The sequence below is a fragment of the Hippopotamus amphibius genome, chromosome X (genome assembly GCF_030028045.1).
Source record: "Hippopotamus amphibius kiboko isolate mHipAmp2 chromosome X, mHipAmp2.hap2, whole genome shotgun sequence".
NCBI lineage: Eukaryota > Metazoa > Chordata > Mammalia > Artiodactyla > Hippopotamidae > Hippopotamus > Hippopotamus amphibius.
This window is the reverse complement of record NC_080203.1, coordinates 4,400,737-4,426,200: the sequence shown is the minus strand read 5'-3', so window position 1 is coordinate 4,426,200 and position 25,464 is coordinate 4,400,737. Positions and strand designations below refer to the sequence as shown.

Below are 25,464 nucleotides of genomic sequence, written 5' to 3'. Positions count from 1 at the left end.
TAGAACAAAGACATGTTTCCCAGCTGTTCCTTGGACACACCTGCCATCCAGGCAGGGACTGGTATTTTACTATCAGAAATGGATGTAGCCAAATGTTGTGGTTTAATACCCTATATGCATTTACCTAAGTGAAATCTAGAGCCTTCCAAAACCAGACCAGAGAGATTGACCATTGAAATGAAGGATTAGAACTAGTTTCCAGTGCTCAGAGGGAAGAAACTCAGCTTTACACTAACCTCATTGATCAATACACTATTGAAGGTAAGAATCTTTAAGAATCTTTTTAGATGACAATTGCCAAGAAGAACTCGAAACAATAACTGACCTCCAAGCCCAGGTCTCAGCCGGTTGTCATAGCCATCCAGAAGACGATCCAAGATTCTGGTGAAAATAGTGATGTTGTCGGTGCTGTCATCAGGAATATCTGGAGCATGCTTTGGAGACAGTCTGAGGCAGTGGAAGAAAAAGAGACACAAAATAATAGTTCTTAATAGCAAACAATTACATGTCTAAACACTTTAATTCAAGAAAATGTCAATCAGTAGACTGGGCCAATTAAATAGCTTTGTACCGCAACCAAACCAGGGAGCACTTTGCCATGAGCTTTACCAAACATATGGTCCAGCCCCAACCAAGCAGTGGAGAAACACCAGTAGAAATCTTGGACAGGATGTCTGTGGGAATAATACCTGGCATAAATTTTATTTCATTTTGTTTCATGAACAAAAGGGTCTCAAAAGAAAAAAAGGAAAATGTTGTTAACTTACACCTCTTCTAGCCTAGAGAAACATAGGTTCACAGAACAACAGAGCCAGAAAGACCCTTGAATTGCATGTGACCTACCTATCTCTCACCCTATGGAGATAGGGCAACAAAGCAATAGCAGTCCGTTAAATGTTAAAGCTACCAGAACTCTTAAGAGATTCCCTAATCTCTCTCATTTCACATATGGGGAAATAAGCTCAGAAAGGACACCAAATTTGCCCATAGTTGTATTGCTAGCAAATTTTCAAATCCAAATTTTCTGATTTTCTAGAGACCCTCAGCTACCTCCTGCTTATCCAGTGTGGATGCCTTCTGCAAGACTTTCCAAGCAGTAGGCACTTTACTAATCACCTAATCAGGCTGGAACTGTGACTAATGCTTTCACTTTATGATGAGAAGCTTGGTGTGGTTTGACGGGACTAGAAATAAAGAAAGGCCCTGGGTAGTTTATGGGAAAGAGGAATATTGTGAAGGAAATGGCTGTTGCCAAGGATCAAGAAGCATGATGTAGAATCAAGTAATAAACTAGAAGTCAGGAATCCTACATCCTAGTGCCAGCTGTATTCGTGATTTGGAGTAGACCATTAAGCAAATTACAGTCCTGTAAGTGTCAGTTTTACCCATTCTTACTTTGAACCCAGAAGGTTGCCATTAATAGATATATAATAAGTATTCCTAGCATCCAGTTAATCAGGGCAATAAAAGACATAGGATAACAGTTGAGAAGAAATCTTGAGAGGCAGTCAATATGTCTTCCCATCAGAATAGTAGGGTCATCTGAATTGAATAGTCCTCACTCCAAACTGTCACTCCCTACCTGATAAAGTTTGAAAAGTCATTTTGAACCCCAGTTTTCTTAGTTCATAAACCTAATTCAATTCACACAATTGTTCAATGCATCTTTAATGAGCATCAACTATGTGCCTATAGAAAAAAAAAAGAGAGCAGAATAAAAGGTAAAACAAGGTGAGTAATCTCTCCCCTCCTTACTGGTGTGCTGAGAGAATCAAATGATAAAATAGACACATGTGGAATGAAAAAGGGAACTAGGCTTAAAAAATCTGGAGACATAAATTTGAATTTATTAGTTGAGGGACCTTAAGCAAGTCACATAACACCTCTAGTAATAGCTTTCTCATCTTTAAAATTAACTTCACAGATATGTTGTATTAATATTAAATAATATATTAAAATTTCCAGACTTAATGCTTAATATCTAGAAGTATTCAAAGTTTGTTTTCTCTTTTTTAAAATAATAGTTTATGGACTCAAATGCAGAATTCAAATGTAAATAGTCACAACAAAATATTGGCACCCACATCAGCCAAAGCCATAAGGAAAGCTTTGGCCATGAGGCACTGGAAACTAGTGAAGACTAGAGATGATTGGCTGGTTTAGTGAAGAGTACCAGAAGTGATACAGATACCTCATTTGGAAGGGGGAAGAAAGAAGGAAAACTATAGTGCGGAGCTAACAAACTGACATCAATATGCTGAAGAGATGAGTACAGACACCCTGTCGGTCTTGGCTCACATTTGACTTAATCACCAATATTCTCAATCCATCTTACATGGGCTGTGGGGAGAGAGGCTGTGGGAGCTCAGCTGATGTTGTGAAAACCTCTTTCTCATTTTCCCTTTACTCTCACTGTGGGGAATCTTGACCCTGGTTAGCCTAATTTGATTTCTGGGAAATAGGTCTATGAATTGAATGAAAGGCCATTTCTTGGATTACTGGAAGGGAATAAAAAGTAGAATCTTCACAGAGTCATAGACAAGCTATAAAAGGCTTCAGAGATTATCTACTCCAGGTAGATCTATAGATGGGAATCGTAAAGTCCCTGAACATAATTGTTAACCACACTGAGTGTTAATGGAAAAGCTAAAATTTGGATCCAGAATTCCTGAAAATAAGGCCAATATACTGTGCCTCTCTTACTGAAATAATAACTTCCTTGATGTTGCATTTCCATCCCTTGCTGACTCTGTTGATATGTTAGCAGCATTCTTCACTAATAACCTTTAAGTCAAAAATCAATGCTAAATATCATTCCAAAACAATTTTCAATAGATTTCTCTATGATTTTGTACTTGAATACAGATAAATTTTTTGTGTGCTAAATTATTGCATGGGCAGCTAGAAGCTGGTTTAATCTAGAACGCAAGTTAGAACTCGCTCTTCTTAAATAACTGAACTGCAACAAGGTGAAGATTCCATAGTTTGTGTCCATCCAAAATAGTTTGGGGGAACAACAGAGAATCACAGTATGTCAAGATTATGGAGGACCTCAGAGATTATATAATTATTTCTCTTCATTTTGCAGATGGACCACCTAAGACACCAACAAAAGGAAGGGATTGTATAAAGCCACATGCTTATTAAGTTGATGAGATTGATGCAATAACCATGCTTGCTTTGCCTTAATCTATCATTACTGGCTGGACTAAATATGATATTAATAATGAAAATGATGTTACTAATACACTATTTACAGGTTGGTCAAGTTTAGTCATTTTTATAGTCCTAAAAATGGAATAGTGGTAAGTCCAAAGAACTAGGGTCAAATGAACAGAGTTTTAGTCCTGACCCTGCCTGATCATGTGAACTATTTCCTTGCATGCAAAATAGAGATAATTCTCCAACTTATATGTTTTTGGAAGAAATAAATAAATAAGATAATAAACAGAGAATTGCTTTGTAAATGGCAAAGCTCAACATACTTTGAGGTTGATCATTCCTTTTTCCCCAAACTCCTGAAAATGTAATGAGACACCTTTGAAAGACATGCACTTTTATGCCATGGGAAAAGTTAAATTCTCTGAGTGATTAAGTTCAGGATAAGTAATAAGTAATAGTATTAGTTCAACCACATTGAGTAAGGATCCTGATGTGTTTATGTCAGGGGGAAGCAGAAGAGGCACAGATGTGGAGTTGCTGATACAGTTCATAAAACAACCCAAAGAAAGGAGAAATTTACTTCATTAAAAGGATGGCATTTTCCCTAATACTGTATATCTCCCAGGGGAGAACAGATTTTAAAAATAAAGAAAACTCAAAATTACTATGCAGAAGGTAATGTCAACAAGATGGAGAGGTCCCAAAGCTTGTCTCCCCCTTACACACACACACACCTCCACAAGAACAATAAATAAACAACTACAAACTGAAGAAAACAGCTAAGGGAAAGCTGTAAACAACAAAGAAGCAGCAGCAAAACCCGAGGAGCTCAAAAATCAATGATGGACACATAGAAAAATATAGGAATCATGTTACCTGTGTCATCCCATCTCCCAGTCAGGACCTACTCTACACCTGGAAGAATCACCTCTGAAGAAGTTCACCACACAGGGAGGAGGGCAAGAGAACCCCAGCAAGCCTCACCATTGTGGACATTTGAAGCTTTTGCTACAGAAATTTCCCATGGTCTTTACTGATGCTGATGTCAGCTGATAAAATAGCATGGAGTGGCCCCCTCTGCATCTCTACTCCCCAGGCTGGAGCTGTCACTGAGATGAGACTTGCCCTCAGGGTCCCCAGTTGCTGCTGTGCCCCACTCTCAGGAATGAGATGCCACAGCATCTTACCATCTTACTACTCTTCACCCACCCCTGGCCCCAGGTAGAGGCTGTGTGCCACCTTTACCAGAGAAGCCTCTTCTGGTTATGAGTCACACCTTGGCTGCCATTATCCAGGCTTTGCTGCTGCTGCCCTGAGTCCCACCCACCAGGTCGAAACTCTGAGTCATCATTGCCAGGGGTATTAACACTGCCCTGAGACCCACCTCTTGGGTCCCAAGTAACTCTTAGACCTCCATTATCAGGGTCCTGATGCGGCCTGCTGGGACCCCACCCACTGCATTCCAGGTTGTGGCTCTGGGTCTTCATTGCAAGGGATGCAGCTGCTGTCCTGGGCCACACATCCTCATCCCAGGTCAAGACTCTGAACTGTCATTGCTGAGGTGGGCTCCACTCCCCTGAAGCCTGAACTCTGGATTTCCGGTGGTAGCTCTGGCCCATCATTGATGAGACCAGGCTACCTCTACTTTGAGCTCTCCACCACTCCCCATCCCAGATCAAGTTTCTGAAACATCATTGCCAGGTGTGTTACCACTGACCTGAGCTCCCCCCTCAGGTTTCAGGTTAGGGCTCTGACCCATCATAGCTGGGACTAGGAAGCCACTTCCCCGAGCTCCATCCCCTGGGCTCCAGGTCACAGCTCTATCATTGCTAGCACTGTGCTGCCACTGCCCTGTGCCCAGGTCCCTGGATCCCAACATGTAGCTTTAACAGACTACCACCAGTGTTGTGTTACTGCTATTCTGCAACTTCCCCTGGGGCCAGAGTTGAAACTTTGACCCACCATCCCCAGGCTATGCTACTACTGTACCCTGGCCCCAAGCCACCATTGTATCTTGTCATCCCATGGCTTGTGACACTGCTGCATCCTGCCCCCTCCCTACTAGCCAGAGTCACAGTGGTGAGCCCGTGAGACCCAGGTACTGGTTCCATGGGCTATCTACATATGCCTACACCCTAGAAACCAGTGCCATAGATGCAGCAAGTGCATCTGTGCTCCAGGACCCAGGCTCTGTATTAGTTCCTTGTGCACTTGATCCTAGGACATTGGCTCTTAGGACTCTTTGTGTCAGCATACCAGACCAGGCACTGAGAAGGATCTCCTCAACTAGAACATCCTCCCATGGGCAAAAAATAAGGGGAGAGAACAGAAAGACCCCAGTAGCCTTAGCCTTTGAAGATTCCAATAGCCCTACCTGCCATTGCCACCTGCACATCCTCTGCAGCCTTGGCCACAGAAGACCCCAACAGTCTGGCCAATGGCAACCTATGCCAATGGAGCACCATGGACACTACACCACTGTGCCCCCCCAAGAACCAAGGATGCTGCATCCCGCCCAGCTGCTGCCTTTTAAATCTACCTCCATGTGAAAATCTTTCACTACTGTAGCCAGTCTGAAAAGAATGAAAGAGGTGAGTGCACTCTCAAATGCACAGACATCAATGTAAACCCATCAGAAACATGAAAAAGTAAGGAAATATGATATCACTGAAGGAACAAAATAATACTCCAATAATTGACCCCAAAGAAATGGAGATCGGTGAGTTACCTGAAAAAGAATTCAAAATAATTTTAAGGAAGCTCAATGAGATTCAAGTGAACACACGTAAACAAATCAATGAACTCAGGAAAACAAGACATGAGCAAAATGAGAAATTCAACAAAGAAACAGAAATTTAAAAAGAAAAAAAAAAAGAACCAAATAGAAGTTCCAAAGATGAATATAGTGGATAAAATGAAAAATGCAATAGACCTCTTCAACAGTAGGCTCAATTGGGCAGAAGAAAGAATCTGTGAGCTTGAAGACAGATAGTTTGATATTATCCAGTTAGAGGAGAACACAGAAATTAGCATGAAAAAAAGTGCTGTATAGCTCAATATTTTGTAATAACCTAAATGGGAAAAGAACTGTAAAAGAATAGATACAGGTATATGTATAACTGAATCACTTTGCTCTATGCCTGAAACTAACACAACATTGTTAATCAGCTATATTCCAATATAAGATACAATAAAATAAAAAACAGAGGAAACAGAAACCACTCTTGGAGGATGCACACAAGGTCTCGGATGCACCAGAACCAAGGGAAAAAGCAGTGACTTCATAGGAGCCTGGGCCAGACCTACTTGTTGGTCTTGAGGGGAGAGCATCTCCTGAGGAGGCAGGAGACAGCTGTGGCTCTCTTGAGACATAAAAGCTTGAGAAGAACATACCTGGGAGTACCAATCTGAAGGCTGACATCTTGCTTGGGACATTAGCACGAAGACCTGGTCCAATTTAACAGCCTTTAGACTCCAGTGCTGGGACACCTCAGGCCAAACAGCCAACAGGGCAGGAACACAGTCCAGCCATCAACAGACAGACTGCCTAAAAACTTTCTGAGCCCACAGCCACCTCTAGACACTCCCCTTGACATGGCCCTGCCCACAAGAGGGCCAAGACCCAACTCCACACACCAGTGGGCAGGCACCAGGCCCTCCTATCAGGAAGCCTGCACAAACCTGTAGACCAGCCTCACCCACCAGGGGGCAGACACCAGAAGCAAGAAATACACAGTCCCACAGCCTGTGGAACTGAGTTTACAAACACAGGTCAGAATCTACCTTGGGATCAGCTGGTCCCTGGCCCATGGGTGATAAGAGAGTACTGCTGGGACACATAGTACATCTACTACAGAAGGCTACTTCTCAAGCTGGAGAAACATAACTAAACTTCCACATACATAAAAATACAAATAAAAGTTTAGACAAAATGAGACAGATAAGGAATATGTTGCAGACAAAGCAATAAGATAAAACCCCGAAAGAACAACTAAGTGACATGGAGGTAGGCAATCTACTCAATAAAGAGTTCAGAATAATGATCAGAAAGATGATCCAAAATCTTGGGAAGAGTATGGATGCACAGAGCAAGAAGTTACAAGAAATTTTTAACAAAGAATTAGAAAAAAATAAAGAACAGCCAAACAATTAAAGAATACAATAACTGAAATGAAAAAAAAAATGCTAGAAGGAATCAATAGCAGAATAAATAAGGCAGAAGAATGGATAAGTGAGCTGGAAGATAGAATGGTGGAAATCACTGCCATGGAACAGAATAAAGAAAAAAGAATGAAAAGAAAGGAGGAGAGTTTGAGAGATTTTGGGGACAACATCAAATGCAGCAATCTTCATATTACAGGGATCCCAGAAGGAGAAGAGAGAGAGAAAGGGCCTGAGAAGATATTTGAAAAGAGAATAGCTGAGAACATCCCTAACATGTGAAAAGAAGCAGTCACCCAAGTCCAGGAATTACAGAGAGTACCATACAAGATCAAGCAAAGGAGGAACATGCTGAGACACATAGTAATCAAATTGACAAAAATTAAAGATGAAGAGAAATTTGAAAAAACAACAAATAACATACAAGGGAACCCCCTTGTTCCCTATTATGATATGTAAGAATATCAGCTGATTTTTCAACAGAAACTCTGCAGCCCAGAAGGGAGTGGCACAATATATTTAAAGTGATAAAAGGGAAAAACCTACAACCAAAAATACTCTACTCAGCAAGGCTCACATTCAGAGTCAATGCAGAAATCAAAAGCTTTACAGACAAGCAAAAGCTAAAAGAATTCAGCACCACCAAACTAGCTTTATAATGAATGCTAATGGAACTTCTGTAGGCAGAAAAGGCCACAACTAGAAACAAGAAAATTGTGAAATGGAAAGCTCACTGGTAAAGGCAAACATACAGTAAAGATAGGAAATCATCCACCCACAAATATGATATCTAAACCAATAATCATGAGAGGAGGAGAATATGAATGCAGGATATTGGAAATGCATATGAAATTAAGAGATCAGCAATTTAAAACAATCCTGTATATATGTAGACTGCTATATCATAACCTCATGGTAACTGCAAACCTAAAATCTACAATAGATATACACACAAATAAGAAAAAGGAATCCAAACAAAACACTAAAGTCATCAAATCACAAGAGAAGAGAACAAAAGAGAAATGGGAGAAAAAAAGACCTACAAAAAAATCCAAAACAATTAACAAAGTGACAATAAGAATATATATATCAATAATTACCTAAATATAAATGGATTAAATGCTCCAGTGAAAAGACATAGACTGGTTGAATGGATACAAAAATAAGACCCATATAAATGCTGTGTACAAGAGACCCACTTCACAACTAGAGACACATTCAGACTGAAAGTGAGGAGATGGAAAACATATTCCACACAGATGGAAATCAAAAGAAAGCTGGAGGAGCAATACTCATATCAGACAAAATAGACTTTAAAGACTGCTACAAGAGATGAAAAAAGGACACTACATAATGATCAAGGGATCAATCCAAAAAGAAGATATAACAATTGTAAATACATATGCAGTCAACACAGGAGCATGTCAATATATAAGGCAAATGTTAACAGACATAAAAGGAGAAAACAACAGTTAACACAATAATAGTGGGGGACTTTAACACCCCACTGACATCAATGGACAAATCATCCAGACAGAAAATCAATAAGGAAAACAGGCCTTAAATGATGCAATAAATCAGATGGACTTAATTGATATCTATAGCGTGTTCCATCCAAAAGCAGCAGAATACACATTATTTTCAAGTGCACATGGAACATTCTCCAGGATAAGTCACATGCTGGGCCAAAAAGCAAGGCTCTGTAAATTTAAGAAAACTGAACTCATATAAAGCATCTTTTCCAGCCACAAAGCTATGAAGCTAGAAGTCAACTACAGAAAACAAACAAACAAAAAACTGCAAAAAACACACAAAAAGGTGGAGGTTAAACAATATGCTATTAAACAGCTAATAACCAATATGCTATTAAACAATATGCTATTAAACAACCACTGAAGAAATCAAAGAGGAAATCAAAAAATACCTTGAGACAAATGAAAATGAAAACATGATGGTCTGAAACCTATGGGTTGCAGCAAAAGCAGTTCTACTAGGGAAGTTTATAGAGATACAAGCTTACCTCTGGAAACAAGAAAAATTTCAAATGAACAACCTAACATCATACCTAAATCAACTAGAGAAAGAAGAACAAACAAAACTCAAAGTTAGTACGAGGAAAGAAATCATAAAGGTCAGAGCAAAAATCAATGAAATAGAGACTAAAAACAATAGAAAAGATCAACAAAACTAAAAGCTGGTTCTTTGAAAGGAAAAACAAAATTGATAAACCTTTAGCCAGACTCATCAAGGAAAAAAGGGAGAGGGCCCAAATCAATAAAATTAGAAATGAAAAAGAAGTTAAAACCAACACCACAGAAATACAAAGGGCCATAAGAGACTACTACAAGCACCTATATGCCAAGAAAATGGACAACTTAGAAGAAATGAAAAAATTCTTAGAAAGGTACAATCTGCTAAGACTGAATCAGGAAGAAATAGAAAATATGAACAGACCAATCACAAGTACTGAAATTGAAACTGTGAATAAAAATCTTCCAACAAACAAAAGTCCAGGACCAAATGGCTTCACAGGTGAATTCTATCGAACATTTAGAGAAGAGCTAATACCTATGCTTCTGAAACTATTCCAAAAAGTTGCAGAGGGAAGAATACTTACAAACTTAATCTATGAGGGTGCCATCACCCTGATACCAAAAGCAGACAAAGATACCACCAAAAAAAAAAAAAAAAAGAAAAAAGAAAATTACAGGCCAATATCACCAATGAACATAGATGTAAAAATCCTCAACAAAATACTAGCAAACCAAATCTAACGATACATTAAAAGGGTCATACACATGATCAAGTGGGAATTTTCCCAGAGATGCAAGAATTTTTCAATATTCACAAATCAATCAGGGTAATACCACATTAACAAATCAAAGAGAAAAAAAACCATAAGATCATCTCAATAGAGGCAGAAAAAGCTTTTAATAAAATTCAACATCCATTTATGATAAAAACTTTCCAGAAAGTGGACACAGAGGGAACATACCTCAACATAATAAAGGCCATATATGACAAACCAACAGCCAACATCATTCTAAATGGTGAAAAACTGAAAGCATTCCTTCTGAGAATAGGAACAAGACAAGGGTGCCCACTCTCACCACTATTGTTCAACATAGTTTTGGAAATCCTAGCCATGGAAATCAGCAAATATCATACTCAATGTTAAAAAGCTGAAAACATTTCCTCTAAGAGCAGGAACAAGATAAGGATATCCACTCTTGCCACTTTTATTCAACACAGTTTTGGAAATCCTAGCCATGGAAATCAGAGAAGAAAGAGAAATATAAGGAATCCAAATTGGAAAAGAAGAATGAAAATTCACTGTTTGCAGATGACATGATACTATACATAGAAAATCCTAAAGATGCTACCAGAAAACTAGTAGAGCTCATCAATAATTTTCGTAAAGTTGCAGAGTACAAAATTAATACACAGAAATCTGTTGCATTTCTATACACTAATAATGAAAGATCAGAGAGAGAAATTAAGGAAATAATATTAACCATTGCATCAAAAAGAATAAAATACCAAGGAATAAACCTAAGGAGGCAAAAGATCTGTACTCCAAAAACTAAAAGATGCTGATGAAAGAAAAAAAAAAAGATGCTGATGAAAGATATCGAAGATGATACAAACAAATGGAAAGATGTATTGTGTTCTTGATTTGGAAGAATCAATATTGCCAAAATGACTGTAATACCCAAGGCAATCTACAGATTCAATGCAATTCCTATCAAATTAAAAATGGCATTTTTCACAGAACTGGAACAAAGAAAAATTTAATTTGTATGGAAACACAAAAGACTCTGAATAGCCAAAGCAATCTTGAGAAACAAAAATGGAGCTGGAGGAATCAGGCTTCCTAACTTCAGACTATACTACAAAGCTACAGTAGTCAAAACAGTATACTGGCATAAAAACAGACATAGTCAATGCAACAGGACAGAAAGGCCAGAAATAAACCCACACACATATATGGTCAATTAATCTATCACAAAGCAGGCAAAAATATACACTGCAGAAAAGACAGTCTCTTCAGCAAGTGGTGGGTGAAAGTTGAACAGCCACATGTAAATATATAATATATATATGTATAACTGAGTCACTATGCTGCACACCCAAAGCTAATACATTATAAATCAACTCTATTTCAATAAAAATTAAAAAAAATGAAAATGTTAATCTTGAACAATCATAAAAAATAAAGTATATTTTGTCTGATAGGAAAAAAAACAGTTATAGCCATAATATTATGTTGATAGATACATAACATAAAAAGATGAAAAGTGAGACATTAATAAAAACCGTGGAGGGCAAGTGAGTGGGCAAAACTTTCTTATGCAATTGAAGTTGTTATCAGCTTAAAAGATTCATTACAAAATCTTCATGGTAACCACAGAGCAAAAATCTATAATAGATACACAAATGATACAGAGGAAAGAAACAAAGCAAACCACTAAAACAATCATCAGCTAACAAAGACAGACAGCAAGAGAGGAAGAAAGAAACTAAGGAACTACAAAACAATCAGAAATCATTAACAAAATGTAGTGATAGTAAGTCTTTATCAATTATTTCTTCAAATATAAATGTTTTAAATTCTTCAATTAAAAGACACAAAGAAGCTAAATGGATAAAAACAACAACCACAAACCAAGGCCCATTTATATGCTGCCTATAAGAGGCTCACTTAAGTGTTAAGCACACTCACAGGCTGAAAGTAAAGGGATGAAGATATTTCAAGCAAATGGAAATCAAAAGAGAGTATGGGTAGCTATATTTATATCAGACAAAAGAGACTTTAAGTCAAAAACTGTAACATGACACAAAGAAGGCCATTATATAATGATAAAGGGGTCAATTCATCATGAAGATATGACAATTGTAAACATATGCACACTCAATATTGGAGCACGTAAATTTATTAAACAGTTATCATCAGATCCGAAGGGAGAAATAGACAGCAATGCAATAATAGTAGGAGACTTCAATACCTCACTTTCAACAATGGATCCATCATTCAAATAGAAAATCAATAAGGAAATAATGGATTTGAATGATGCTTTGGACCAAATAAACCAAACACCATTTACAGAACATTCCACCCAACAGCAGCAGAATACACATTTTTCTCTAGCACACACAGAATATTCTCTAGGATAGCTCACACAATATATCATAAAACATGTCTTAGCAATTTAAGAAGATTGAAATCATACAAACTATGTTTTCCAACCACAGCAGTATGAAACTAGAAACTAATAACAGGAGGAATGCTGAAAAATTGAAAATATGTGGAGACTGAACAACATGCTCCTGAAGAGCTAATGGGTTAAAGAAGAAATCAACATGGAAATCAAGAAATATTTTGAAACAAGTGAAAATGGAAGCACAACATATCAAAACATATGGGATGCTGCAAAAGCAGTTCCAAGAGGGACATGTATAGCAATAAATGCCTACATTAAGAAACAAGAAAGATCTCAAATAAGCTACAAATAGAAGAACAAACAAAGCCAAAAGTTAACAGAAGGAAGGAATTATCAAATATCAGAGCAGAAATAAATGAAATAGAGACCAGTAAAACAATAGGAAAGATCAATGATACTAACAACTGGCACTTTGAAAAGATAAACAAAACTGGCAAAGCTTTAGCCAGATTAACTAAGAAAACAAGAAAAAAAGACTCAAATAAAACCAGAAATGAAAGAGGAGAATTACAGCTGATAGCACAGAAATATAAAAAATTATGAGAGACTACAATGATATACCAACACACTGGATAAATGAGAAGAACTGGATAAATTCCTGGAAACATATGACCTACCAAAAATGAATCATGAAGAAATAAATCTAAAGAAACTCATAACAATTAAGGAGATTGAATCAGTAATCAGAAAACTCCCAACACAGAAGAGCCCAGGACCAGATGGGTTCACTGGTGAATTCTACCAAACATTTAAAGAATTAACACCAATCCTTCTCAAACTGTTGCAAAAATTTGAAGAGGAGAGAACACTCCCCAAATTCATTTTATGTGGCCAGCATTACCCTGGTATCAAAGCCAAATAAGATACTACAAAAAATAAAACTACAGACCAATATCCCTGATAAGGATGTAAAAATTCTCAATAAAATATTAGCAAGCTGTTTTCAAAAGCACATTAAAAAAAATGATTCACCATGATCAAGTGAGATTTATCCCTGGGATGCAAGGATGGTTTAATACATGCAAAACAACAAATGTAATACACCACACTAAAAGAATGAAAAATAAATTCAATATAACCATCTCAACAGAGGCAGAAAAAGTATTTGACAAATACAACATCCTTTCATGATGAAAATGTTCATCAAATTGGGTATAGAAGGAGTGCTCCTTAGCATAAGAAAGGCCATCTATGAAAACCCACAGCTAACATCATACTTGGTTAAAACCCTTTCCTGTAAGATCAAGAACGAGATAACAAATGTTGGCAAGGATGTGGAGAAGCAGGAACCCTTGTACACTGTTTGTGGGAATATAAATTGGTATAGCTATTATGGAAAACAGTATGGTGGTTACTCAAAAAATAAATATTGTACTACCATATTATCCAGAAATTCCACTTCTAGGTATATATCTGGAGGAATTAAAATCAGTGTTGCAAAGGGATATCTGCAATTCCATGTTCATTGCAGCATTATTCACAATAGCCAACATATGGAAACAACATAAGTGTCTACCAATGGATAAAGAAGATGTGAGATACACACATACACACACAAACACACACACATATACAATAGAATATTCCATATGTATGAGAAAGAAGTCAATCTTGCCATTTGTGACAACATGGACAGAACTTGAAGGCATTATGCTAAGTGAGATAAGTTAGAGAAGGACACATATTGTATGATATCACTTATATGTGGAATCTAAAAAAACTGGACTTGTGCAAACAGATAGTAGAATGATGGTTACCAGAGGTTGTGGGTGGTGAGGAATTGGGGAGATGTTGTTTAAGGGTACAAACTTACAAGTAATAGATAAACAAGTTCTGGAGCTCTGATATACAACCTAGTGACTACAATCAACAATATTATATTATAAACTTCATAATTACTAAGTGACTAAATCTTTTTTTTTTTGGAAAATTCTTATTTTTTAATTTTTATTGTAGTATAGTTGATTTACAATGTTGTGTTAATTTCAGGTGTAAAGCAAAGTGAGTCAGTTGTACATATGCAATATATCCACTCTTTTTTAGATTCTTTTCCCATATAGGTCATTACAGAGTATTGAGTAGAGTTTCCCGTGCTATACAGTAGGTCCTTATTAGTTATCTATTTTATATAAGGAGTGTGTATATGTCAATCCCAATCTCCCAATTTACCCCTCCTCCCCACCCCCCAACTTTCCCCTGGTAGCCATGAGCTTGTTTTCTACATCTGTAACTTTATTTCTGTTTTGTAAATAAGTCCATTTGTACCATTTTTTTTAACTTTTAAAAAATATGTAATTTTAATACCCTCTAAATATCAATAATTTTTTTTAAGTTTTTTTTTTATTGTTTTGGGGGTACACCAGGTTCAATCATCTGTTTTTATACACATATCCTCATATTTCCTCCCTTCCTTTACACCCCCCCTCGAGTCCCCCCCACCCTCCCCGCCCCAGTCCTCTAAGGCATCTTCCATCCTCAAGTTGGACTCCTTTTGTTATACAACAACTTCCCACTGACTATTTTACAGTTGGTAGTATATATATGTCTGTGCTACTCTCTCGCTTCATCTCAGTTTCCCCTTCACACCCTGCCCCCTCCCATACCTCGAGTTCTCCAGTCCATTCTCTGTATCTGCATCCTTGTTCTTGTCCTGAGTTCATCAGTACCATTTTTAGATTCCGTATATGTGAGTTAGCATACAATATTTGTCCTTCTCTTTCTGACTTACTTCACTCTGTATGACAGATTGTAGTTCTATCCACCTCATGACATATAGCTCCATCTCATCCCTTTTTATAGCTGAGTAATATTCCATTGTATATATATGCCACATCTTCTTATCCATTCATTTGTTGATGGGCATTTTGGTTGCTTCCATGTCCTGGCTATTGTAAACAGTGCTGCAATAAACATTATGGTACAAGTTTCTTTTGGGATTATGGTTTTCTTTGGGTATATGCCCAGGAGTGGGATTACTGGGTCATATGGTAATTCTATTTGTAGTTTTTTAAGGAACCTACAAAATGTTTTCCATAGTGGCTATACCAACTTACATTCCCACCAACAGTGCAGGAGAGTTCCCTTTTCTCCACACCCTCTCCAACATTTGTGGTTTCCAGATTTTGTGATGATGGCCATTCTGACTGGTGTGAGGTGATCCCTCATTGTGGCTTTGACTTGCATTTCTCTGATGATGAGTGATGTTGAGCATATTTTCATGTGTTTGTTGGCCATCTGTATGTCTTCTTTGGAGAAATATCTATTTAGGTCTTCCACCCATTTGTGGATTGGGTTATTTGCTTTTTTGGTATTAAGCTTCATGAGCTGCTTATATATTTTGGAGGTTAATCCTTTGTCCGTTGTTTCATAGGCAATTATTTTTTCCCATTCTGAGGGTTGCCTTTTAGTCTTGTTTATGGTTTCTTTCACTGTGCAAAAGCTTTTAAGTTTCATGAGGTCCCATTTGTTTATTCTTGATTTTATTTCCATGATTCTAGGAGGTGGGTCCAAAAGGATCTTGCTTTGATGGATGTCATAGAGTGTTCTGCCTATGTTTTCCTCTAGGAGTTTTATAGTGTTTGGCCTTACATGTAGGTCTTTAATCCATTTGGAGTTTATTTTTGTGTATGGTGTTAGGAAGTGTTCTAATTTCATTCTTTGACATGTTGCTGTCCAGTTTTCCCAGCACCACTTATTGAAGAGGCTGTCTTTTTTCCATTGTATATTCTTGCCTTCTTTGTCAAAGATAAGGTGCCCATATGTGTTTGGGCTTACTTCTGAGTTCTATATTCTGTTCCATTGATCTATATTTCTATTTTTGTGCCAGTACCATACTGTCTTGATCACTATGGCCTTGTAGTATAGTTTGAAGTCAGGAAGCCTGATTCCACCAACTCCATTTTTCCTTCTCAAGATTGCTTTGGCTATTCGGGGTCTTTTGCGTTTCCATACAAATTGTAAGATTTCTTGCTCTAGTTCTGTGAAAAATGCTGTTGGTAATTTGATTGGGATTGCATTGAATCTGTAAATTGCTTTGGGTAATACAGACATTTTCACGATGTTGATTCTTCCAATCCAGGAATATGGTATGTCCCTCCATCTGTTTGTGTCGTCTTTGATTTCTTTCATCAATGTCTTAAAGTTTTCTGCATACAGATCTTTTGCCTCCTTAGGCAGGTTTATTCCTAGGTATTTTATTCTTTTGGTTGCAATGGTGAATGGGAGAGTTTCCTTAATTTCTCTTTCTGCTCTTCCTTTGTTCGTGTATAGGAATGCAAGAGATTTCTGTGCATTAATTTTGTATCCTGCTACTTTACTAAACTCATCAATGAGTGCTAGCAGTTTTCTGGTAGAGTCTTTCGGGTTTTCTATGTATAATATCATGTCATCTGCAAAGAGTGACAATTTGACTTCTTCTTTTCCAATTTGGATTCCTTTTATTTCTTTTTCTTCTCTGATTTCTGTGGCTAAAACTTCCAAAACTATGTTGAATAATAATGGTGAGAGTGGACACCCTTGTCTTGTTCCTGTTCTTAGAGGGAATTCTTCCAGTTTTTCTCCATTGAGAACAATGTTGGCTTTTGGTTTTTCATATATGGCTTTTATTATGTTGAGGTAATTTCCTTCTATGCCCACTTTCTGGAGAGCTTTTATCATAAATGGATGTTGAACTTTGTCAAAAGCTTTTTCTGCATCTATTGAGATGATCATATGGTTTTTATCCTTCAATTTGTTGATATGATGTATCAAATTGATTGATTTGCATATATTGAAGAATCCTTGCATCCCAAGGAGAAACCCCACTTGATCATGGTGTATGATTTTTTTAATGTGCTGTTGGAGTCTGTTAGCTAGTATTTTGTTGAGGAGTTTTGCATCTATATTCATCAGTGATATCGGTCTGTAGTTTTCTTTTTTTTGTGACATCTTTGCCTGGTTTTGGTATCAGGGTGATGGTAGCCTCGCAGAATGAGTTTGGGAGTGTTCCGCCTTCTGCAATATTTTGGAAGAGTTTGAGAAGGATAGGTGTTAACTCTTCTCGAAATGTTTGATAGAACTCGCCTGTGAACCCATCTGGTCCTGGGCTTTTGTGTGTTGGGAGATTTTTAATCACTGCCTCAATTTCTGTACTTGTGATTGGTCTGTTCATGGTTTCTATTTCTTCCTGGTTCAGTCTTGGAAGATTGTATTTTTCTAAGAATGTATACATTTCTTCCAGGTTATCCAATTGATTGGCATATAGTTGCTTGTAGTAGTCTCTCATGATCTTTTGTATTTCTGAGGTGTCCGTTGTGACTTCTCCTTTTTCATTTCTAATTCTGTTGATTTGCATCTTCTCCCTTTTTTTCTTGATGAGTCTGGCTAATGGTTTATCAATTTTGTTAATCTTCTCAAAGAACCAGCTTTTAGTTTTATTTATTTTTGCTATGGTTTCTTTCCTTTCTTTTTCATTTATTTCTGCTCTGATCTTTATGATTTCTTTCCTTCTGCTCACTTTGGGGTTTCTTTGTTCTTCTTTCTCTAGTTGTTTTAGGTGTAAGGTTAGGTTGTTTATTCGATAATTTTCTTGTTTCTTAAGGTAGGACTGTATTGCTATAAGCTTCCCTCTTAGAACTGCTTTTGCTGTGTCCCATAGGTTTTGGATTGTTGTGTTTTCATTGTCATTTGTTTCTAGATATTTTTTGATTTCCTCTTTGATTTCTTTAGTGATTCCTTGGTTGTTTAGGAGTGAATTGTTTAGCCTCCATGTGTTTGTACTTTTTGCAGTTTTTTTTCCTGTAATTGATATCTAGTCTCATGGTGTTGTGATCTGAGAAGATGCTTGATATGATTTCAATTTTCTTGAATTTGCCGAGGTTTGATTTGTGACCCAAGATGTGATCTATCCTGGAAAATGTTCCGTGTGCACTTGAGAAGAAAGTGTAGTCTGTCGTTTTTGGATGGAATGTCCTATAAATATCAATTAAGTCGAGATGGTCTAATGTGTCATTTAAAGCTTGTGTGTCTTTATTTATTTTCTGTTTGGATGATCTGTCCATTGATGTAAGTGGGGTGTTCAAGTCTCCCACTATTATTGTGTTACTGTCGATGTCCCCTTTTAGGGCTGTGAGCATTTGCCTTATGTATTGAGGTGCTCCTATATTGGGGTCATAGATATTTACCATTGTGATATGTTCTTCTTGAATGGATCCCTTGATCATTATGTAGTGTCCTTCCTTGTCTCTTGTAATAGTCTTTACTTTCAAGTCTAATGTGTCTGATATGAGTATTGCTACTCCAGCTTTCTTTTGACTTCCATTTGCATGGAATATCTTTTTCCATCCCTTTCCTTTCAGTCTATATGTATCCCTTGGTGTGAAGTGGGTTTCTTGTAGGCAGCATATAGAAGGCTCTTGTTTTTGTATCCATTCAGCCAGTCTGTGTCTTTTGGTTGGAGCATGTACTCCATTTACATTTAAAGTGATTATTGACATGTGTGTTCCAATTACCATTTTCTTAATTGTTTTGGCTTTGTATTTGTAGGTGTTTTCCTTTTCTTGGGTTTCCTACTTAGAGAAGTTCCTTTAGCACTTGTTGTAAGGCTGGTTTGGTGGTGCTGAATTCTCTTAACTTTTGCTTGTCTGGAAAGCTTTTGATTTCTCCCTCAAATCTGAATGAAATTCTTGCTGGGTAGAGTATTCTTGGCTGTAGGTTTCTCTCTTTCAGGACTTTCAGTATCTCCTGCCATTCCCTTCTGGCCTGCAGAGTTTCTGTAGAAAGGTCAGCTGTTATCCTTATGGGTTTTCCCTCAGATGTTATTTTTTTGCTTTTCTCTTGCTGCTTTTAATATTTTTTCTTTGTGTTTAATTGTTGTTAGTTTGATTAATATGTGTCTTGGTGTATTTCTCCTTGGGTTTATTCTGTATGGGACTCTCTGTGCTTCTTGGACTTGGTGAATTATTTCCTTTCCCATGTTGGGGAAGTTTTCCACTAGAACCTCTTCAAATATTTTCTCAGACCCTTTCTTGTTTTCTTCTTCTTCTGGGATGCCTATAATTCGAATGTTGGTACACTTAATGTTATCACTGAGGTCTCTGAGACTGTCTTCTATTCTTTTTACTCTTTTTTCTTTTTCCTGCTCTGTGGCATTTATTTCCCCCATTCTATCTTCCAAGTCACTTATTCATTCTTCTGCCTCAGTCATTCTGCTGGTTATAGCATCTAGAGTATTTTTAATTTCAGTTATTTTGTTATCCATTGCTGTTTGTTTTTCTGAGTTCTTATGAACTGTTTCTTGTACTTTCTCTATTTTTTTATCGAGATTTTGTATCATCTTTACTATCATTACTCTAAATTCTTTTTCAGGCATTTTTCCTATTTCCTCTTCATTTATTTGTTCTTGTGGGGTTTTTTTTCCTGCTCCTTTGCCTGCATGGTGTTTCTTTGTTTCCTCATGGTTGTCCAAACTTTTGGGGTTGCTTGTCCCTGGTAACAGTCAAGCTGTGGTAACAGACAAAGTCAGAGACACAGCCAACACAAAACAATGATTCTTCCAAGGTCAGCCGCAGCCACCAAACGTCTTTCCCCCTTCTTTTTTTTTTTTTTTTTTTTTTTTTTTTTTTTTTTTTTTTTTTATTATTATTTTATTTTATTTTTTTGGGGGGGTACACCAGGTTCAATCAACTGTTTTTATACGCATATCCCCATATTCCCTCCCTTCCTTGACGCCCCCCCTCGGTTCCCCCCCACCCTCCCTGCCCCAGTCCTCTAAGGCATCTTCCATCCTCGAGTTGGACTCCCTTTGTTATACAACAACTTCCCACTGACTATTTTACAGTTGGTAGTATATATATGTCTGTACTACTCTCCCGCTTCTTCTCAGTTTCCCCTTCACCCCCCACCCCCTCCCATACCTCGAGTTCTCCAGTCCATTCTCTGTATCTGCTTCCCTGTTCTTGTCACTGAGTTCATCAGTACCATTTTTAGATTCCGTATATGTGAGTTAGCATACAATATTTGTCTTTCTCTTTCTGACTTACTTCACTCTGTATGACAGATTGTAGTTCTATCCACCTCATTACATATAGCTCCATCTCATCCCTTTTTATAGCTGAGTAATATTCCATTGTATATATATGCCACATCTTCTGTATCCATTCATTTGTTGATGGGCATTTAGGTTGCTTCCATGTCCTGGCTATTGTAAAGAGTGCTGCAATAAACATTATGGTACAAGTTTCTTTTGGGATTATGGTTTTCTTTGGGTATATGCCCAGGAGTGGGATTACTGGATCATATGGTAGTTCTATTTGTAGTTTTTTAAGGAACCTCCAAATTGTTTTCCATAGTGGCTGTACCAACTTACAGTCCCACCAACAGTGCAGAAGAGTTCCCTTTTCTCCACACCCTCTCCAACATTTGTTGTTTCCAGACTTTGTGATGATGGCCATTCTGATTGGTGTGAGGTGATACCTCATTGTGGCTTTGACTTGCATTTCTCTGATGATGAGTGATGTTGAGCATCTTTTCATGTGTTTGTTGGCCATCTGTATGTCTTCTTTGGAGAAATGTCTATTTAGGTCTTCTGCCCATTTGTGGATTGGGTTATTTGCTTTTTTGGTATGAAGCTGCATGAGCTGCTTGTATATTTTGGAGGTTAATCCTTTGTCCGTTGTTTCATAGGCAATTATTTTTTCCCATTCTGAGGGTTGCCTTTTAGTCTTGTTTATGGTTTCTTTTGCTGTGCAAAAGCTTTTAAGTTTCATGAGGTCCCATTCGTTGATTCTTGATTTTATTTCCATGATTCTAGGAGGTGGGTCAAAAAGGATGTTGCTTTGATGTATGTCAAAGAGTGTTCTGCCTATGTTTTCCTCTAGGAGTTTGATAGTGTCTGGCCTTACATGTAGGTCTTTAATCCATTTGGAGTTTATTTTTGTGTATGGTGTTAGGAAGTGTTCTAATTTCATTCTTTTACATGTTGCTGTCCAATTTTCCCAGCACCACTTATTGAAGAGGCTGTCTTTTTTCCATTGTATACTCGTGCCTCCTTTGTCAAAGATAAGGTGCCCATATGTGTTTGGGCTTACTTCTGAGTTCTCTATTCTGTTCCATTGATCTTCCTTTCTATTTTTGTGCCAGTACCATACTGTCTTGATCACTATGGCCTTGTAGTATAGTTTGAAGTCAGGAAGCCTGATTCCACCAACTCCATTTTTCCTTCTCAAGATTGCTTTGGCTATTCGGGGTCTTTTGCGTTTCCATACAAATCGTAAGATTTCTTGCTCTAGTTCTGTGAAAAATGCCATTGGCAATCTGATCGGGATTGCATTGAATCTGTAAATTGCTTTGGGTAGTACAGTCATTTTCACGATGTTGATTCTTCCAATCCAGGAACATGGTATATCCCTCCATCTGTTTATGTCATCTTTGATTTCTTTCATCAATGTCTTAAAGTTTTCTGCATACAGATCTTTTGCCTCCTTAGGCAGGTTTATTCCTAGGTATTTTATTCTTTTGGTTGCAATGGTGAATGGGAGAGTTTCCTTAATTTCTCTTTCTGCTCTTCCGTTGTTAGTGTATAGGAATGCAAGAGATTTCTGTGCATTAATTTTGTATCCTGCTACTTTACTAAACTCATCAATGAGTGCTAGCAGTTTTCTGGTAGAGTCTTTAGGGTTTTCTATATATAGTATCATGTCATCTGCAAAGAGTGATAATTTTACTTCTTCTTTTCCAATTTGGATTCCTTTAATTTCTTTTTCTTCTCTGATTGCTGTGGCTAACACTTCCAAAACTATGTTGAATAACAGTGGTGAGAGTGGACACCCTTGTCTTGTTCCTGTTCTTAGAGGGAATTCTTCCAGTTTTTCTCCATTGAGAACAATGTTGGCTTTTGGTTTGTCATATATGGCTTTTATGATGTTGAGGTAATTTCCTTCTATGCCCATTTTCTGGAGAGCTTTTATCATAAATGGATGTTGAACTTTGTCAAAAGCTTTTTCTGCATCTATTGAAATGATCATATGGTTTTTATCCTTCAATTTGTTGATATGATGTATCACGTTGATTGATTTGCGTATATTGAAGAATCCTTGCATCCCAGGGATAAACCCCACTTGATCGTGGTGTATGATTTTTTTAATGTGCTGTTGCAGTCTGTTAGCTAGTATTTTGTTGAGGATTTTTGCATCTATATTCATCAGTGATATTGGTCTGTAGTTTTCTTTTTTTGTGACATCTTTGCCTGGTTTTGGTATCAGGGTGATGGTAGCCTCATAGAATGAGTTTGGGAGTGCTCCGCCTTCTGCAATATTTTGGAAGAGTTTGAGAAGGATAGGTGTTAACTCTTCTCGAAATGTTTGATAGAATTCGCCTGTGAATCCATCTGGTCCTGGGCTTTTGTGTGTTGGGAGATTTTTAATCACTGCCTCAATTTCTGTACTTGTGATTGGTCTGTTCATGGTTTCTATTTCTTCCTGGTTCAGTCTTGGAAGATTGTATTTTTCTAAGAATGTATCCATTTCTTCCAGGTTATCCAATTGATTGGCATATAGTTGCTTGTAGTAGTCTCTCATGATGTTTTGTATTTCTGAGGTGTCCGTTGTGACTTCTCCTTTTTCATTTCTAATTCTGTTGATTTGCATCTTCTCTCTTTTTTTCTTGATGAGTCTGGCTAATGGTTTATCAATTTTGTTAATCTTCTCAAAGAACCAGCTTTTAGTTTTATTTATTTTTCTTATGGTTTCTTTCCTTTCTTTTTCATTTATTTCTGCTCTGATCTTTATGATTTCTTTCCTTCTGCTCATTTTGGGGTTTCTTTGTTCTTCTTTCTCTAGTTGTTTGAGGTGTAAGGTTAGGTTGTTTATTCGATCATTTTCTTGTTTCTTAAGGTAGGACTGTATTGCTATAAACTTCCCTCTTAGAACTGCTTTTGCTGCGTCCCATAGGTTTTGGGTTGTTGTGTTTTCGTTGTCATTTGTTTCTAGATACTTTTTGATTTCCTCTTTGATTTCTGTAGTGATTCCTTGGTTGTTTAATAGTGAATTGTTTAGCCTCCATGTGTTTGTATTTTTTGCAGTTTTTTTCCTGTAATTGATATCTAGTCTCATGGCGTTGTGGTCTGAGAAGATGCTTGATATGATTTCAATTTTCTTGAATTTGCTGAGGTTTGATTTGTGACCCAAGATGTGATCTATCCTGGAAAATGTTCCGTGTGCACTTGAGAAGAAAGTGTAGTCTGTCGTTTTTGGGTGGAATGTCCTATAAATATCAATTAAGTCGAGATGGTCTAATGTGTCATTTAAAGCTTGTGTGTCTTTATTTATTTTCTGTTTGGATGATCTGTCCATTGATGTAAGTGGGGTGTTCAAGTCTCCCACTATAATTGTGTTACTGTCGATGTCCCCTTTTATAGCTGTTAGCATTTGCCTTATGTATTGAGGTGCTCCTATATTGGGGGCATAGATATTTACCATTGTGATATGTTCTTCTTGGATGGATCCCTTGATCATTATGTAGTGCCCTTCCTTGTCTCTTTTAATAGTCTTTACTTTCAAGTCTAATTTGTCTGATATGAGTATTGCTACTCCAGCTTTCTTTTGACTTCCATTTGCATGGAATATCTTTTTCCATCCCTTCACTTTCAGTCTATATGTATCCCTTGGTCTGAAGTGGGTTTCTTGTAGGCAGCATATAGAAGGGTCTTGTTTTTGTATCCATTCAGCCAGTCTGTGTCTTTTGGTTGGAGCATTTAATCCATTTACATTTAAAGTGATTATTGACATGTGTGTTCCAATTACCATTTTCTTAATTGTTTTGGGTTTGTATTTGTAGGTGTTTTCCTTTTCTTGTGTTTCCTACTTAGAGAAGTTCCTTTAGCACTTGTTGTAAGGCTGGTTTGGTGGTGCTGAATTCTCTTAACTTTTGCTTGTCTGGAAAGCTTTTGATTTCTCCCTCAAATCTGAATGAGATTCTTGCTGGGTAAAGTATTCTTGGCTGTAGGTTTCTCTCTTTCAGGACTTTCAGTATATCCTGCCATTCCCTTCTGGCCTGCAGAGTTTCTGTAGAAAGGTCAGCTGTTATCCTGATGGGTTTTCCCTTATATGTTGTTTGTTGCTTTTCTCTTGCTGCTTTTAATATTTTTTCTTTGTGTTGAATTGTCGTTAGTTTGATTAATATGTGTCTTGGTGTATTTCTCCTTGGGTTTATTCTGTATGGGACTCTCTGTGCTTCTTGGACTTGGTTCATTATTTCCTTTCCCATGTTGGGGAAGTTTTCCACTAGAACCTCTTCAAATATTTTCACAGACCCTTTCTTGTTTTCTTCTTCTTCTGGGATGCCTATAATTCGAATGTTGGTACGTTTAAGGTTATCACTGAGGTCTCTGAGGCTGTCTTCTAGTCTTTTTATTTTTTTATCTTTTTCCTGCTCTGTGGCGTTTATTTCTTCCATTCTATCTTCCAACTCACTTATTCGTTCTTCTGCCTCAGTCATTCTGCTGGTTAGAGCATCTAGAGTATTTTTAATTTCAGTTATTTTGTTATCCATTGCTGTTTGTTTTTCTGAGTTCTTATGAACTGTTTCTTGTACTTTCTCTAATTTGTTATCGAGATTTTGTATCATTTTTACTATCATTACTCTAAATTCTTTTTCAGGCATTTTTCCTATTTCCTCCTCATTTATTTGGTCTTGTGGGTTTTTTTCCTGCTCCTTTGCCTGCATGGTGTTTCTTTGTTTCCTCATGGTTGTCCAAGCTTTTGGGGTTGCTTGTCCTGGTGATAGAGGTGTTTATAGAAGACTGTCCAAGCCTCAGACTAATGTCCAAGTATTGGATTAGACGAATATTCAGTCGGCTATGTCGGGCTCCCCGCAGTCCCATCCGGTGTCCGAGGCCGTCTGCTGGTGTTCAGCTGGTTCTCTGTGGGAATGACTGCGTCCTTCC

The 25,464-nt window shown here is 37.4% G+C and overlaps 1 protein-coding gene across 1 annotated transcript in view; it reads right to left on the bottom strand.

Moving 5' to 3' along the window:
- GABRA3 (gamma-aminobutyric acid type A receptor subunit alpha3) overlaps positions 1-25,464 on the bottom strand; it is a 254,392-nt gene that overhangs the window by 145,923 nt on the left and 83,005 nt on the right. Inside the window, exon 3 of the mRNA XM_057718114.1 lies at positions 326-447. Coding sequence (XP_057574097.1) covers positions 326-447 — 122 coding nt within the window. The remainder of the gene's footprint in view (positions 1-325; positions 448-25,464) is intronic.